Source organism: Oncorhynchus gorbuscha, linkage group LG14 (assembly GCF_021184085.1).
Source record: "Oncorhynchus gorbuscha isolate QuinsamMale2020 ecotype Even-year linkage group LG14, OgorEven_v1.0, whole genome shotgun sequence".
NCBI classification, from domain to species: Eukaryota; Metazoa; Chordata; class Actinopteri; order Salmoniformes; family Salmonidae; genus Oncorhynchus; species Oncorhynchus gorbuscha.
The window spans coordinates 14,370,052-14,387,081 of NC_060186.1; the positions used below are offsets into that span (position 1 = coordinate 14,370,052).

Below are 17,030 nucleotides of genomic sequence, written 5' to 3' on the forward strand. Positions count from 1 at the left end.
CAGCAACAGCGCCCCTCTTAGTGGTTGCCAAGGTATGACTTGACTTGTGCTCCTTGGCACCCAGAGCACTTGGGGAACCACGTAGCATGGCACTCTCTGACGTATGGGTATTCCCCGCGGCATATATAGTCTGTTCAAGGCTGACAATAACACCGCGTGAGAGGGTCAGGGAACCCGGAGACAGAAAAATCACTAACATTCCTGTGACATGTTAATATGGGTTTTCCTTTTTTAATCGGTGACAAGTGCATTCTCTATATAATAAACTTTCCAGACATTCCTAAATAATAATAAGAAATATGTCCAGGCATTCCGAAATGTGTTGTTGTTGTGTAAACTTCCTGAACAAACAGCGAAGGAAGTGGCGGACAGGATTGCCATTGCTCTCCGGTGACTACTGGACTGTTTTTACACCTTCATTCTAAATAAGGAAGCAGCCTGTCAGACATATGACCAGCGTCCCAATTTGGGCTCGGCCAAAGTACCCCATCGCATCCCATGATTGCTCAACTCTACCCAATGAAACTCCTCTCCCCCTGCCCCATCTCACATGTGAGGTGACAGCGGCTGCACATACTCTCATCAGACTTGCAGCTCAGCGCCTGCTGCATACACTTGCTGGGTTGCAACTTTTTCTTCCTCTCTCTCTCTCCTCCCTCACTTCGACGAGGCAGCAATGAAGTCAGAGTGATGTCATATAAGGATGCGAGTGCCTGGCAAGGTGACATAGGTTTTTGGTGAGTGGTATTCTCCACAGCCAGCGTTGCCTATCGAGAGAGGCGCGGAGCTGCAAAAGATGATCATCACCACCACCTCAAGCACTGTCACACTCTCTCCTTTCTCTACTCCTCTTTCGGGCTGTCATTTCATGCCAGAAGACCTGACCTGCCTTCCAAAAATAAGCCTTTACCGCCATGCCGAAGGAAGAAAAACAAGAAGAGAGGTATTTTTAGGGCCATTAACTTTGACCACGTGCCCCGAAGGTAAACTGGATGGCCATTGCGCAAAGGTTCTTCATCGGTATGTGCAACGAGGCCAGCACGCACTGGACGTTGGCTGCAATTGTTCTCTTGGGGTCTCTATTGGGGATTGTGTCATCATATCCGATTCCAAGCAGGACTAATGCAACTTTATTGGAGCAAAGGTGGGAGACCCTCTTTTCCCGCTCTGTTCTGGGAATCTCTGGGGCGAAATCGGACATGAACTGGGAGAGTGACTATTTGCTGGGCATCAAGAGAGTGCGGCGACTTTACTGCAATGTGGGCATTGGATTTCACCTGCAGATCCTCCCTGACGGCAGAATAAACGGTGTACATAATGAGAACCAGTACAGTGAGTCGCATCCTGAAATGTAATTCAATAGAGAACATATAATATGAGCGGTCCCAAGTAAAGGCGACTTGAGAGCTCCTTGTCGGTCTTGCATGATATTTAATCATTGGGGTCGACAACATTGAATGTCTCTCAAAGCAAAGACAAATCTATTAAAAAACCTTGTATCAGTCAGTGCTAAATATCTTCCCAGGCCAAAACATGACATGAATGCTTGGACCAATATAGACGCCAACTTATTTTTACACTGGCTCATTCTGTGGCCCAGAAAAGGATTGCCTTGCACGTCAGAAAGTGCAGTTATGATAGATATTTATTTGGGCAATAGGAAATGAACAGCATTGCTCCCCAAATGATCCAGAACAAAGACGATGCATGCAGAGTAGCCACCTACAAGGTTACACCCACCGCGGCATCATGCAAGTCTTTGTTCTACCGTAATCAAACGCATTGATACACTGTCAATTTGACAAGGTTCCTCTGTATAACACCATGCTTTGTTTGACTAGGTCTAATAGAGATCTCTACGGTGGAGATAGGAGTGCTAAGTATGTATGGGGTGAGAAGTGAGCTGTTTGTCGCAATGAACAGCAGAGGAAGGTTGTATGGAACGGTAGGTGTGCGCAATTGTATTTCCCTCTATTGCTGGGCATGCTGTTTCTAAGAGAGATGGAGAAAAACGCAATGTGTTTGAGATTAGCTCAATTCTTTGTTAATATGGTATTACAAATGATATTTTATGAATGATTTTGTTCTCTCCGAATCAAATATTACCTCACTGATGGGAGCGTTCATGAAGCACGGAATGAATCCATTATAAATTATTCATAATTCCCAATTGCCCAGGGTATAACTTGTTTCAGTATGGTCTTTCTGTAGCCCGTGTAGAATAATGGAAAGGGGTTTTGTAAACGATAACAAACATATCATTCTTATTGAAATATGATCTGTTGAATAAGACGATATAACCGATGCTTGTTGAACTCGTTAGTTAACATTAGCCTAATAGTCCATCAATCATCTAATTGCTTTTCTGGCAGTTGAATGTCTGAAGTTATTTATTGAAGGAATCAATCAACTTTCATGGTAGGACTACTAATCTAAAGTGAAGGAGTTTTAGCATTGATTATATCAAGATTGATTTTATGGCCCATTGTTGAATGAAAATATTGCACCACAGTGTTTGCCTACTTCTGTAAATTGGTCTGAATTGGCATTAGGGTCTGACATTTTAGCCTATAAAACTGCACCCTGCTTTTGTCCTGCAGTCAAAGATGGTTGAGTATGAAGATACCATAAAACTTCAATTAAATGCAGTCACAAATAGCTGCCTGTTCCTTTTAATAGCCGGGCATGTTTCAAATAAACGATGGATCTAAATACATTGTTTACAAGTGAACTTCAGTGCAAATGGTAAAGATTGCGCAATAGAAGATACAGGAGAGCAACAGTATTGCTATGGATGAGACTGCAGTGTGGGTTGACATGGTCGCCTCAATTACAGTGGATACAAAGAGTGAGAGAATGATGCTGAAGCTGAAATTGCAAGTCTGATCTGCAATGGATGTGTTATTATAATGTTTAGACTGGTCATACTGGTCACAATAAAGTGTGGTAGTCTTTTCAACATGTTATTGAGCAATAGATTCCTTGCTCAAATGGAAGCCTCCAATTCAAACTCCCATTAGACAGATCTGCAAGTGTTATAATGTAAGCGCCAGTTGTGTTCGGTGATTGAAGCAAATAAACCGCTCTAGCTATTAATTTAAGTTTTACAGTGTGTAGAAACTGCATCTCCAATAGAAATGCCCTATCACGCTTGTAGGTGATGTCATGGCAACGTTGGCTAGCTAAACTCATGCGCAGAAACATATAATCGGTACTAATGGTCGTTCGGTGTCGAACTGCGCATGTGCAGGCCACCAATCAAAGGCACTCCTTTGATATAAACTTGTTTTTGACAAAAATTACAACATGTAAGTGTCAGATTTCGAGAAAATTAAATACTAAGGAAGAATTTTTGTTCACTTCTCTCATTGACCTCGCAAGGGTTTCCGGAAGTCTCGCTATGTTGGGCTTCTGGGTTGAGAAACTGACTGAATTGAGTAGTGTTTAGCTGCAGGAAACATCCAAATCTATTGCCGTGGAGGAGATCTACAACTTTCTGAAATGTATTTTAATGTTCAGTTTGACAAGACACTGTAAATCAGCAGGCAATGATTCATCATGAAGTTGATGAACAAGGAGTGTCTGAACTCTTTTTAACCACATTTAGTCCAGTCCTCTGTTTCCTCTGTATTTTGAAAACTCTTGAAATAGTTTATTGTCTGAATGTTTATGTTAGATTGGCAGAAAACCCAATACTTGAATCATGAAAATGAAAAATTGTCAAAAAAATGATTACTATACAACTTGTAAATGATTGAATATGAATGACTGCGTTACAACAGAAATGTATGGTTTAGAATAATATAAATAATATAAATAAATAATAATAATAATAATAATATATATATATATTAGAAGTTTGAAGTGGTTATTTAAAGCCAGCATGCAGTCTTTTTAATTAAGATTTTTAATTATCACTGTATGTCTATTTCTTGGAAAATAACTCCAAATATGTTTTTTATCATTTACTTCACTTTTGCCATTGAAATGATGTCTGATCATGTAGGTGGGTTGATACAAATTGAAATATATTTACATAAACAACCATGATTGGTGGATAGGATCATTTAGAATATAGAGCCTGACCCGTTTACCCCTTCACAGTAGGAGGATACATATGCAAAAAAAAAAAAAAAAAAAATGGTCAGAATAACCAGATCAGATTATGATGTCATGCTGTGGGCCAAAATTCCATCCCACCTTAACAGGCTGAAATTCTAGGCATTTTTTCCCAAAAGCTCTTACACTAAAAGGACATTAACATAATTTTCACAATTTCAGAGCGTTATGTCAACCTCATAGTTTGGAAATATCATTACAAAAACTGGAAATCAGGTTTTTGAATGCACTGCCCCTTTAATAATGAGCAAAATATAATCCATCTCAAATGTTCCCCAACAATATTTGTCTACTGAACTGTGTCATGTGGTCTGGTGCAGCAAGAGAAACTATGCCATCCATCTAAGCTTTTGCCAAAGCACGCTTGTAGTGTAATGTTCATCCTGTGGTCCTCCTAACTTGAGATTTTTGTTGACCTTGTCTCTCCATTTGCCATTTTTAGAAATTCTTCCGGGACGAGTGCAAGTTCAAGGAGACCTTGCTGCCAAACAACTATAATGCCTATGAGTCTTCGGTTTACAAGGGCTCCTACATCGCCCTCAGCAAACATGGCCGCGCAAAGAGAGGCAACAAGGCAACCACCGCCATGACTGTCACACACTTCCTCCCACGATTATTATGATCAAAGTTGGCAATAACTCACTAATTTGCACATGTGGATGTTCTCCCAGGTAATATAGAATTACACAGTATACATATACACCATTACAAAAGGACTGCAAAAACTACACAAGTATTTATTATCTTTATATATGTATATTTGGATAGCTACCTTTGTATTAGAACTTATGTATGTGTCATTATTTGCTGCTTATCACATATCATTATCGATTGAGGAGTGTAAAGCCTTTGCCAGTCTTCGCTTTACTTTGATGCGTGCCATAATGGAAGTACGCTTCACCCTGCCCCAGTATCTGTGCGTTAGAGATGTCGATGATGAGTATGACGTGTCTTCTTTCTAACTCCCAGGAAGCTCCAAATCCAACTCCCATTAGACAGATCTGCAAGTGTTATAATGTCAAAATACTTTCAGCTGAGAAACTATCGTCATTTAATCCCGTTACAGCCGGTGTGGACTTCCAAAAAAGGACAAACAAAACATTTACAAGCAACTAACATTTTTTTCCTCCAATGTATTGAGATGTTGTAAACTTCGGACCTGTGCGTGGCATTAATGAGGGATTGGATGTGCTGAATAGGCATTTTTTCTGTTGCTTCTCAACTTTTATTGACACCTTTTCTGGAAATACATACTGGTCGTAACTTGAGTAAATTAAGATAGTTGCTCAGCCAAACTACATATTTGCTCAGTCAAACTCCATAACAAACATATTTTGACATTATAACGCTTGCATAGCTGTCTAATGGAAGTTTGAATCGGAGCTTCCTGGGCGTTAAAGACATCTCTAACTCACAGATACTGGGGCTGCTTCACCCCGTCTTCGGGGTGGATGACTAATATCCTTAGCTTTTAGGAGTGAAATGGATACTTTTTATTACCTCAAAGAACCACTTGACTGGATAAAGAGATGCATGGAGTTACTGTATGCTCAAGGAAATACCTGTTTAGTTTATCCTTTTTCTGAGACCTTCGAGCACTTGCTGGTTTGCTATTTTCAAGCAAAAAGGGGGATTGAGAACGAGACTTCTTAAATGCACTTCCCTTGCTGCACGATGTGAAGGTGCCTTGGTGTTCCCACTTGTGGCCCCCTTAAACTTGCATGTAAGAGACACCCACTGTAGTCAGAAATAGGGCTGACACTCCAAGGAGGGCGTGGGGGAGGGGGGGGGGGGCAGGTCTATCTCTGGTTTATTTTCTTTTTCTGTTATTAGATCGATTAGGTAATATACACTCTGGTACACAGAGAGAAGACTAGAGGAGAACTCAGCCATGAGTGTGGGGAGGTAGAGAAACTCAGTTGCCCACCCACAGTAGAGGTTTAACCACCATGTGAGACTCTATTCTCTCCACAAGGTTATTTAAACATGGTGGGGCAGTTATGTGTTAGACTGGATTCAAACCTCCTTTGTCTCAGAGCTCCTTTGCGTCATGGCTTGAAATGAACTGAAAAAGGGACTAGCATAAGAACGCACAATAGAACATGTATCTGCTCACAAACTGGGACACTGCTGACATACCCAAAAGCTTTAGCGTTTGGCTTTGGGTGAGTGTGTGAAATGTAAAATTGCAGGCTTTTGTGCATCGCCATACATAAACACGTCTATTAAGCCAATGAAAAATTATGTAAATATTGACAAATGTGAAACAGAAAAAAAGAACCAGGAACAAGTTGCGTAGTTCAGGTTGCACAGTGACCATCCATGATGGTGCCTGATGTCTTTTATGTTGGTGAGAATCGTTTCCATACATGATTATTTATTTAGTTGTTTGTTAATGTGTTTGGTGAAATCCCAGATCAGTGTGCTCTGCAACACCATTGCAGTGGCAGAAAGTTGTTGGAAGCTGTAGTTGGATGGTTTTAAATGTAATTACGGGAGGCTCAGTTCCTGGAGTCAATGTGCAGCACTGGACTGAAGGACAGTGCAGTGCCTCATAGTTGATAGTGTTCTTTCCTCTGCTGCTGGTTACTTGAAAAATGAGGCTTCTCATTCTACCCGACCCCATGTCACCCTCTGGGAATGTTCTCTTTGGTGGAGCCGAGGAGGAGCAGGACTATTTTAACCTAGGAAAGACTTATGGGATGCGGCCTGCTGTCTCTGTTTGTTGAATCCCTGCAAGAATGTGTCTCATCCAGGATGACTGGCTGCTCCCCACATACTCCCCTTTAACCAGTACCACCCCGGTCTTCAGATACCCCTGTGAAACCCCATGGGGCTGGAGGGACCTTGGGATTCCAGCAGTAACCCAGGAGAATCCTCTTCTGCTTTAGTCCTTTTTAAGTTCACGGTCAGAGTCATGGACCGGTGTTGACCCTGACTCTGTGTCCAGGGTGGTCTGCTATTTGGGTCACCTCCCATCAAATCAATGTTTGTCTCTATTTGATAGTGTTATCTCTCTATTTGATTCATTTGCAATGAATTTGATGTAAAGCTAGTTGATTGGTTTTAAAGGGACATACAGGGCTGTGCTGGGTTGATTATTCATTTATGGAATTCTTTATGCACTGTTTGAATGGTCTCCATAGAAAGACCATCAGTGGTCTCCAAGATTCCATCTTGTCCTTAATTGCCCTTATAAACGTGGCTTTAAAGCTACAGTCTGTGATTGTTGCATCCATTTTTGGACTTTAAATGTAATGTAATGAGCCTTTATAGCCATTTATTCTTAAAGAATATAACATAGAAATGCCTCATGACCTTAGTTAAACAGTCTTACCCCACCCATCAGAACCCAAAATATAAGCTTGGTCTATTCCACTGTTTGTGAGCAATGTAATTGTAAAAATAGGTAAAAACTATAAAAACTAGTGGCTAGGCAGTGTTTTGTTTTTCGAATCATAGACTGTAGCTTTAAAAATATATATATACAACTGTCATTGTCACTTTTCATATCTGATTGCCTGGCTGAGAATACATGTGTCTGAGATCTACAGTTGTTTGAGTTATGTCTTTAATTTCTCTTGCCGAAGTGCAAAAACTTGGTTTGATGCATCTACCCTGCATTAATGTGAATGCAGATTTCATTTTTGCTCTTCTCACACCCCTTCCCTCACACACTTGTGCGTAGCCTACATCCAAATACTTCCAGGGAGGGGACCTCTGCAGACTTGATACAGTACTTGAGACAAAGAGCAAAGTCACTGCAAGTCTCTATCCTCCCAGTTCTCTGTCTCTACAGCAGGCCTTGTGGGCCACTGTGACGTCAACCAACCAACTGCTCTTCAGGAATCACCTGGCTCTGCCTGAGAACCAGGGCTCTGATATCAAAAGACTGTGGACAAGAGCTTCCAATCCTATCTAAAACAACCCTTCCCTTACACTTTCACAGTCTTTACAGAGAGGTCTTGGAGCGGTTATTTAAAGATTTTAGTGGCACATTGGAGTATTGCAAGGGAGTTTCATATTGCAGAGTAATAACTGTTAAACAATTTCCACAGTTTACAAGAGTCCGTTGAGGTTATTTTCAGGATTGATGGAAGCTTTCTCTAAAGGGCAGCACCTACCTACCTATACACTTACTAGTGGTGTGCAACAGGAACTTACTTTTTTAGGATGGATTATTATGGACATGCAATGAATCTGTCACACGGTATTGTGGCCTGGATCAAATCTCCTTTTCCTAACATGTTGTAATGAGAATCTATGTACTGGAAGTAAATCCTGTTGTTTGTCTATTGGTTAAAGAGTGTTCTCAGAGATCAGACTAAAGACTTATTGCCGCTTTGACTGCATGTGGTATTACATGAAAACATTCTGGGATAGTTTTGGACATGGGTAAAAGTTCAAACGAAAAAAAAAGAATCAGCTACATTGTTCTGATAAAAGTGAGGCAAATATGTATTTAATAAGTTCAATGTGAGTTCATTTAACAGCTAAATCCTCATGTCAATATACCAGGGTGTGAAAAGTGTGTGTGTGTGTGTGTGTGTGTGTGTGTGTGTGTGTGTGTGTGTGTGTGTGTGTGTGTGTGTGTGTGTGTGTGTGTGTGTGTGTGTGTGTGTGTGTGTGTGTGTGTGTGTGTGTGTGTGTGTGTGTGTGTGTGTGAGAGAGAGAGAGAGAGAGTCTTGCACACCCTCCCTCAAAGTCAACAAGATGTCAAAGGTGCACCTTATCAGAGATCTTGAAAATATTGAAAGTAGTGCTTCTTGTGAAAAGTGAAAATTTGCTATCTTAAAGTAGCTTATAAAATGCTGTCTTTCCTATGTCTGAGCATGGTAACGGGATAGTGAGGCAACTAAAAGCTGGAAGCCTAAAGATTACCGGTTGATATTCTGTTCCCTATCAGACTTGACCAAAACATACGACCGCAATAAATTCTAGTTCTTTTTGAAAATGATTTGTGAAATGTGTCAATGAAGTTCAGCAGAGAAGGCATCCTGTTAGCATGCTCCGCTGACTCTTAAAGCTGTCTGAAGCCCACCAAGCTTGATTGGGAGTGTGTCTGCATGTGTTTCGGCAAAACTTTCGTTCTCTTGGTTTTGTACCCCTGCACTAAGGGGAGTGAGCTTCCACCTATGCCCCTTCTCTCTGTTAACATATACCTCACCTTCTGCCTTAGTTTTAATTTGTTATGACGATTGTAAAATAGTAGACTTCCGCAATCATTTATTTCTCAAAAACTGATGAGGCTACGTAAGAATACTAATATATTGAAAATGTTTTTCCTTTTATTTTTGTACGTATGTGCTGTGCACAGCATTCTACTGTATTCCTGAGATACCAATAAACGTTTGTTTTATACTTGTTGTTTTCTTGGTTTCTTATTGAGCCCGGGGCTGGATGTCTTTGTTAAACGTGACAGAGAATAATGTACATGTCACCTAGGAGAGATCAACTTGCTCTCTTCCTAGCACCTCCCACACAAAGATGAGTGACTTACCAAACATATAGTGTGTAATGCACACTGACCAGTGCACTGTGCCCTCTACAGCCTATTGCAATACTTAAGGTGATCTACTATTTTAAGGTTCAGGGGCACTGCTCTGCAAAATGTTACCCCTGAACCCCCTTATAGAATGTTGACACTTCTTATGTTGAAGCACCAACAACAAAGGCAAATCTGCAGCAGTTCATGCTTGGAAAAGTGTCTAACATGAAATCATCATGTCTGAAGATTAGATTTGATCAACTTTATTGTCCCACCAGGGGGAAATTAATTTAGTCAGGTGCTTAAAAAGACCAAGTACATAAAACATAGAAACAGAATAATTAAATGAATGTGTAAGTGCTATAGTCTACATATATGAAATAAGATAGTTATGCCTGGTCATTTTATTTTTATTTGGTCCGACACTAGGACCCCCTGTGCCGTCCACATTGTGGCATAGATTACCTTGTGGTTCCCTCTGCTGGTCAAACTCTGTAATGGTGGAATTGTTTGTGATGGGAAGTTGGCACCAGACCATAAGTTATTTAAGGGGCAGCTCATCGTCACATATACACACAGTGTAATGTTAATTTGGAGCTTAATTAGTATTATTCAGGCATTGATTTATGTTTTATAATTAAATAGAAAATACTAGATAGAAATACAGCACTACATTAGATCTGTGTTTTTAAATGGCCAAATATGTATCTGAGTCTAAGATGTTGTCTTATCATTTAATTCAAACAGATTGTACCATAATGTTCAATTACTATCATAAAATTACTTTTTTCAAAACATTAGAATGGTGTTGGGAATGGGTTGTATAGATTAGGGGCAGGAAACCTTGGGAATTGGTTCTATAGATTATCTTTAACCTTATGGATAAGAGCGTCTGCTAAATGACTTAAATGTAAATGTAAATAAAATGGGTAAAACTAGACCCAATAAAGGGCTTAACCTTGACTCATTGTTTTTTTTATATACCTCCAAAAAATATGGTTAATAGGTCATTATAATATGCTTACTGGACAGAGGGGTATATTTCGCACACTGAAATGACAGAGGGTACACGAGTCCAAGGATCCTGATTGTGATCGTTTTAATGCGTGAAAAAAAAGACGTCACTTTTGTACAGACATTGCTCAAGGAGACTACTACGTTATTTGGTGACCAATACCTATTGACAAACATTCAGGTGGAGATGCACCCCCTTCCTTCCGCCGAGAGAAAGACCCACATCTGCGTTGGGGGCGAGCGCTGCGTAGGCTAAAGGATGTGAGCAGGAGTGGCATTTGGGTCCCTTTAAATAGAGCCGTTCTCAAACGTTGGACCATCAGATCAGCTGAAGTTTGGAAAGAGTTTGCGACAGAACTCACAGCTCCATCCGAAATCTCTGTGATACATTTTCAGTGTTCTTTGGGGAAAATATGGAAATAACCAAGACATCTGGGATGAGGGACGCCGTCCTTGTGCTCTTACTGGCTGTTCTTCAGGGATTTCGACTTGTGGATGCCCTTCCAAACCCATCACCTCTCCTGGGATCCAACTGGGGGAATCCGAGAAGATACGTACACCTGCAGACGTCTTCAGACGTGAACAATTTCTACCTTGAGATCCGTTTAAATGGCCACGTGCGCAAAACTACACTTCGAAGCTCATACAGTAAATTCTTATTACATTTTTGCCGTTTCTTTTTGATTTAAATTTGGTTTTAAGTCGTTGTCTTTAATCTGCTTCTATAGGCTAACACAATTCATTTTGTCAACAGGTGTGATTGTATTGAAGGCGGAAACAAGAGAGCGCGTGGCGATACTTGGAGTCAAAAGTAACCGCTACCTTTGCATGGATGCCCTGGGAAACCCCTTCAGCTCTGTAAGTAATTTTCATTATCCATTGAACTGAAATACATGTTTTCTTAACATTTAGAATAAGACTCGTGAGATAATTGAATGGCACTTTTTCCTAATTTGAACTTTTCATGACATTAACAAAAATGCGCTTTTACGCACGGATTTCAGACCACTTTTATCCAAACACACAGCCTATATCTTATCCTTTTTTGTTTTGTTTTACACTGGTCGAATCATTCTTGTGTTTAGCACTCAAGCAACACTTAAACAATTAAGTTAATGGATATACGTTTCTAAATTGAAGTTTTTACGTAAATTTATCTGTTTACAGACTGTTTGCCACAAGGAAGACTGTCTTTTTAACCACAAGTTATTGGAAAACCACCGCGACGTGTACTACTCTTGCAGAACTGGTATTCTGCTCAACTTGGAAGGGATAAAGCAAGTGTTCACGGTGGGTCAGAATCTACCGCAAACCTCCCTCTTCCTATCGGAGAAGAACACGGTGCCACTGGAGCGCCTCTTACACCGGGAGAAGAGAAATCGGGTGGTTGACCCTTCTGATCCGTACAACATGCTGGGGCATACGGAGGAGGATGAGGACTCCCGGGCTATGCCGGAGCTGGATGACACCTTGGAGATGGACCAGGAGGCTGAACTCCCCGAGGGACGCAACATCTCCAGGGAGACCCCCCAATCTCCCTCCGACGACCCGTGGAACGTGCATTCCCTAAACGCCCCTCCCAGCCCCCGTATAATGAATGCAATGGTGGGATAAGAGGACAGGACACTTGCCGTTGTACACTTGGTTTTAAGAATATAAATTGTGTGCGCGTTCACGTTGGATCTTTTCCAGCTGGTCTGGAAACAAACCCCAACTATTACACCTGTGAAAGTCTGACCGTGACAGGCTTATTAGAGCATATTAGTCATTTGTATATAGTCATAAGACGGAATATTGTATTTTGTTCATTTTTCACTATAGCACAGTAGCTAGTGGGTATATAACTATTGGTTTCCGTGCTTTTTAATTCTGGGGCGCAAATTCTGCACGAGTGCGCTCTGTTTACGGGATGGATTCTTATGAGAATCATGCTGAAACCCGAAATTTCTTCTTCGAAGAAAAAACGTAAGTTGAGCTGAAGTCACTTTATTAAATGTTTTACAATGTAAGAAGCCTACAAGAAAATACTCGGGTTATCAAATCAAATCAAGCTTTATTTATACAGCACATTTCAGACATTGAACGCAACACAATGTGCTTTACAGGGAAAACATTGTAAAAAAAAACTATGAAAATAGAAGCTGAAATATTTACTAAACAACAAACATGAGATAAAAAAACAAAAGATGACACAAACTGAACAACAAAAAAAGGACCCCCAAGGACCCCTGAAATATGGGTTTTAAGATATCTTTTATATGTCCACAGTTGATCTCTTTTAAATATGTCCACAGTTCCAGACCCTCCCAGGTTGTCTGGCACACCTCTCCATGCTTCTTGGTCCTAGGCTTTGGGATAGTTAAAATGCCAGTGCCATTGGACCTGAGGGCCTTAACATAATAGTATGTCTAACATGTATTGAGGTGCACAATCATGGATAGATTTAAAAACCAATAGAAGAATCTTAAAATGAATTCTAACTCACAGACAGCCAGTGCAGAGACCTTTAAAATTGGTGTAATGTGTACTCTTCGTCTGGTCTTGGTCAGTAGCCGTGATGCAGCATTCTGTATGTTTTGCAGTTGACCATTACAGTTGTAGCATTACAGTAGTCAAGCCTGCTTGAAATAAAAGCATGGATGAGTCTCTCTATCAGCCTGAGTGAGAAACGGGCGCACCTTGGCAATGTTCCTCACATGGTAAAAAAGCTATTTTGGTCACATTCCTAATGTGTGATTTGAAATTTAGTTCAGAATCTGAAAGAACATATTTTTTTTTTACTTGGTTGTTTTATCGGTATTGTCCGTGAATTAAAATGTGTGGCTATATTCTCTCTCTGGGCTTTGGCTCCAACAATAAGTACCTCATTCTTCTCTTGATTTAGCTGGAGGAAGTTGTGAGCCAACCAAGTATTTAAATAATAATTTATACGTGTAGCTAAAATCCTCTGGTGACACAGAAATGTAAAGTTGTGTATCGTCTGCATAGCAGTGAAAATCAATTCTGTGCTTTCTGACGGTGCCAAGGGGTAGCATATATAAACTGAACGGTACCAGACCCAAAATCAAACGTTGTGGAACCACATGATATGTATTTTCTCAGAGTTGTGTTCACCAAGGGTGACAAAGAACTCTTGACCAGTTAAATAGGTCCTAAACCAATATAGAACTGGACCTGAGAGGCCAACCCACCTCTCCAGTCTGTCCAGAAAGACATCATGGTCAACAGTGTCAAACGCAGCACTTAAATCTAAGAGTACAAGGACAGATTATGATGATGAAACTTAAACATATTCCATAAAAATTAGGTCTACTACAATGTTTAATATGCCAGTACGCCTACATGTTATAGGCCATTTAATTTAAAACGGGAATGAATAGTAGGCCTACAACCTACAGGGTATCAGAACACATAGAAAGTATAGGTTGGTGATAGGTGCTACCCAGCAAAAGCAAGCAACAAAGCCAATCCCAAGAAAGTTGAAAGTATTTATTTATTTAAATCTATTCATTTATTGTTATTTCTAGTATTTATATGGATGCTTAACTGTTAAAGAGGAATTCTGAGTTGGCTTTTGATGGGATATAGCTTCCATTTCCCCAGAAAACCGGATATGGGGACTCAACTCAGGCGTTTATTTTATGGCTGCTACATTAGGTTAGTTGTGAGTAAGCTGTGTATGAGTATTGGTGACATTTATCTTGATAAAATTAATTATTATGAACACAATATTACTATTTTCAATGTATTTATTTTGGGGGATTATTATTTTAGATAAATATTTTAGTACTTAAGGTTGAAAAACTGCATACCTGAGATCCCCATGATGTCACAATAGCAAGCAAATGCAGTTCTGGGTGGAGAAAAGGCATACTCTCTTTTGTTTCTGAATCGTCTGAATAGACTTGATATTGACAGTAATCTACAACGTTAAGGACTTTGCAATTATATAAATTACAATAAATCCCATATTCAGCAATGTAAGATTTTTCATGTGTTATTTTGCTTATGTTTAGAGCTTGCAAGAAATGTATTTCACTGTACTCGTGTATTTGACATTAAAACTTAACTTGCTGTGTGTTGCTGTTTAAAAGGTTAGCAATCACACCAGTGGGCATAAAGTTGGCTACAGTCAAACAAGCTGATGGCTATCGAGAATTCAAACAAAAATAAATTAGACGTCAATTCCCCATATTCCCTTTCATTGACTACTTTGATGTCTAACTTGCTTGCTTATAGGACTTTGCATGCAATGTCCTGATATATTTAGTGCTCAAATCTCTGTGTTTTTGTAATTTGTTATAGGCTGTTTTTAAGGACATGTAAATGTGGTTTATTTGGCCAATGTCCCTCATTTATTGATGGTGCTGGCTATGCCAGGTTGGATCTGAATGCATATGGATGTCCATTATATTCATCAAATGTTCAGTAAATTAAAATGTCCCCTGTCATGTTGTCCGGCGCCAAATTCTCCTAAAGGAAACTAAGTTATTTTTGAAAATTCACATGAAAATCTGTTACCAACTGGATGGAAACCTAGCTATGAACACCACAAAGTCTCTGGCAAGTGTGCTAGTCATGTGTCACTTTGATTATGCCTGCACATCATGGTTCACCAGCAACCCCAAACATCTAAAGAATAAGCTACCAGCTTAACAAGCTTGTAATAATTGTACTTAAACTCCCCACTCATACTCATCCGGAGGTTGATTATTTTGCATCTCTATTTCTGTAATGTGTCCGGATCTTATGTACACTGAACAAGAAAATAAATGCAACATGTAAAGTGTTTGAGGTGAAATAAAAGATCCCAGACATTTTCCATACCCACAAAAAGCTTATTTCTCTCAAATGATGTGCAGAAATGTCATCGTATGCACTACTGGTGTTGAAGTCAGGTGCAGGAGAGCAGACTTGTGACAACAAACCTCCAGCCAAAGGCAAAATGTTACGACTTCTAGGAGTAGTGGGTGCGGAGTCAGGCGCAGAGAGCAGAGGGTTTAGGACAACCATATTTATTCCGGTGACAGAAAAGGTCACGCCAAAACACCAGGCGCATACAATGACCAGCCCAAAAACGGGACCCAAACAGTCCGGAGAAAATAAGAAAATAGCACATCCACAAAACGAACAGAGAAACAAGCCAACACAAAAGCAGGCGGGCATAACCGGCCAAAATCCAAACAAGAAACAATAAACCAATAAGACAAAACCAACAGAAAAGGAAAAGGGGATCGGTGGCAGCTAGTAGACCGGTGACGACGACCGCCGAGCGCCGCCGCCCGAACAGGAAGAGGAGCCACCTGCGGTGGGAGTCGTGACACAAAAGTGCAAAGCGCAACAAAGTCACAAATAAGCAAAAATGTTTAACAATCAAACATCCTCCGGGTTGAAACATAGTACCTGGGAAAAAAACAGCTAGGCGAGTCAATACAAAACACGTGACAAAACAATCCCACACAAAGACATGGGGGGAACAGAGCCGCCCGAACAAGTAGGGGAGCTGACTTCGACTCCCGGCCGCCACCGGGACCCAGCACCTCTCCTCTGAACCGTACCCCTCCCACTCCACGAGTTACTGAAGGCCCCTCGCCCGATGTCTCGAATCCAGGATGGAACGGACAGAGTACACTGGGGCCCCCTCGATGTCCAGAGGAGGTGGAGGAACCTCCCACACCTCAGACTCCTGGAGCAGACCAACCACCACCGGCTTGAGGAGAGACACATGGAACGAGGGGTTAATGCGGTAATAGGGGGGAAGCTGTAACCTGTAACACATCTCGTTCACTCTCTTCAGGACTTTGAATGGCCCCACAAATCTCAGACCCAGCTTCTGGCAGGGCAGGCAGAGGGGCAAGTTTCGGGTCGAGAGCCAGACCCAGACCCAGTGCGAACACCGGGGCCTCACTGCGGTGATGTTCTTCGCTGTTTTTTTTGGTGCAGCGCGGCCTGCTGGAGATGAACATGGGCAGCTTCCCATGTCTCCTCCGCGCGCCGGAACTGGTCTTCCCCCGCAGGAGCCTCGGTCTGACTCTAATGCCATGGCGCCAGAACCGGCTGGTACCCCAATACGCACTGAAAGGGGGAGAGGTTAGTGGAGGAGTCGTGGAGCGAGTTCGGCGCCATCTCGGCCCAGGGCACGAACGCCGCCCACTCCCCCGGCCGGTCCTGGCAATAAGACCGCAGAAACCTGCCCACATCCTGGTTCACTCTCTCCACCTGCCCATTACACTCGGAGTGAAAACCTGAGGTGAGGCTGATCGAGACCCCCAGACGTTCCATGAACGCCCTCCAGACTATCGAAGTGAACTGGGGAAGACCGGGCAGAGGGAGGAAGATCGGTTAGAAAATCCACCGACAGGTGTGACCAAGGACGTTGTGGAACGGGTAAGGGATGTAGCTTACCTCT

General features: G+C 41.4%; 2 protein-coding genes across 2 annotated transcripts; both read left to right on the forward strand.

Annotated features, from left to right (window-relative positions):
- Nucleotides 1-589: 589 nt before the first annotated feature.
- On the forward strand, nucleotides 590-9,480 carry LOC123994669 (fibroblast growth factor 4B-like). Its single transcript, XM_046297551.1, has 3 exons — nucleotides 590-1,332; nucleotides 1,842-1,945; nucleotides 4,562-9,480. Exons 1-3 carry the CDS (start codon nucleotides 993-995, stop codon nucleotides 4,739-4,741), a joined length of 624 nt encoding a protein of 207 aa, XP_046153507.1. The 5' UTR covers nucleotides 590-992; the 3' UTR covers nucleotides 4,742-9,480.
- Nucleotides 9,481-10,971: 1,491 nt separating this feature from the next.
- On the forward strand, nucleotides 10,972-12,235 carry LOC123995489 (fibroblast growth factor 23-like). Its single transcript, XM_046299145.1, has 3 exons — nucleotides 10,972-11,269; nucleotides 11,376-11,479; nucleotides 11,789-12,235. Exons 1-3 carry the CDS (start codon nucleotides 11,035-11,037, stop codon nucleotides 12,233-12,235), a joined length of 786 nt encoding a protein of 261 aa, XP_046155101.1. The 5' UTR covers nucleotides 10,972-11,034.
- The last annotated feature ends 4,795 nt before the right edge of the window (nucleotides 12,236-17,030 follow it).

Coding starts and splice junctions, on each gene's coding strand:
- LOC123994669 (XM_046297551.1), top strand. CDS start 993: ATGGCCATTGCGCAAAGGTTCTTCATCGGTATGTGCAACGAGGCCAGC. Junction 1,333..1,841: donor ACATAATGAGAACCAGTACA/GTGAGTCGCATC, acceptor TTGTTTGACTAG/GTCTAATAGAGATCTCTACG. Junction 1,946..4,561: donor GAGGAAGGTTGTATGGAACG/GTAGGTGTGCGC, acceptor TGCCATTTTTAG/AAATTCTTCCGGGACGAGTG.
- LOC123995489 (XM_046299145.1), top strand. CDS start 11,035: ATGGAAATAACCAAGACATCTGGGATGAGGGACGCCGTCCTTGTGCTC. Junction 11,270..11,375: donor TACACTTCGAAGCTCATACA/GTAAATTCTTAT, acceptor TTTTGTCAACAG/GTGTGATTGTATTGAAGGCG. Junction 11,480..11,788: donor TGGGAAACCCCTTCAGCTCT/GTAAGTAATTTT, acceptor ATCTGTTTACAG/ACTGTTTGCCACAAGGAAGA.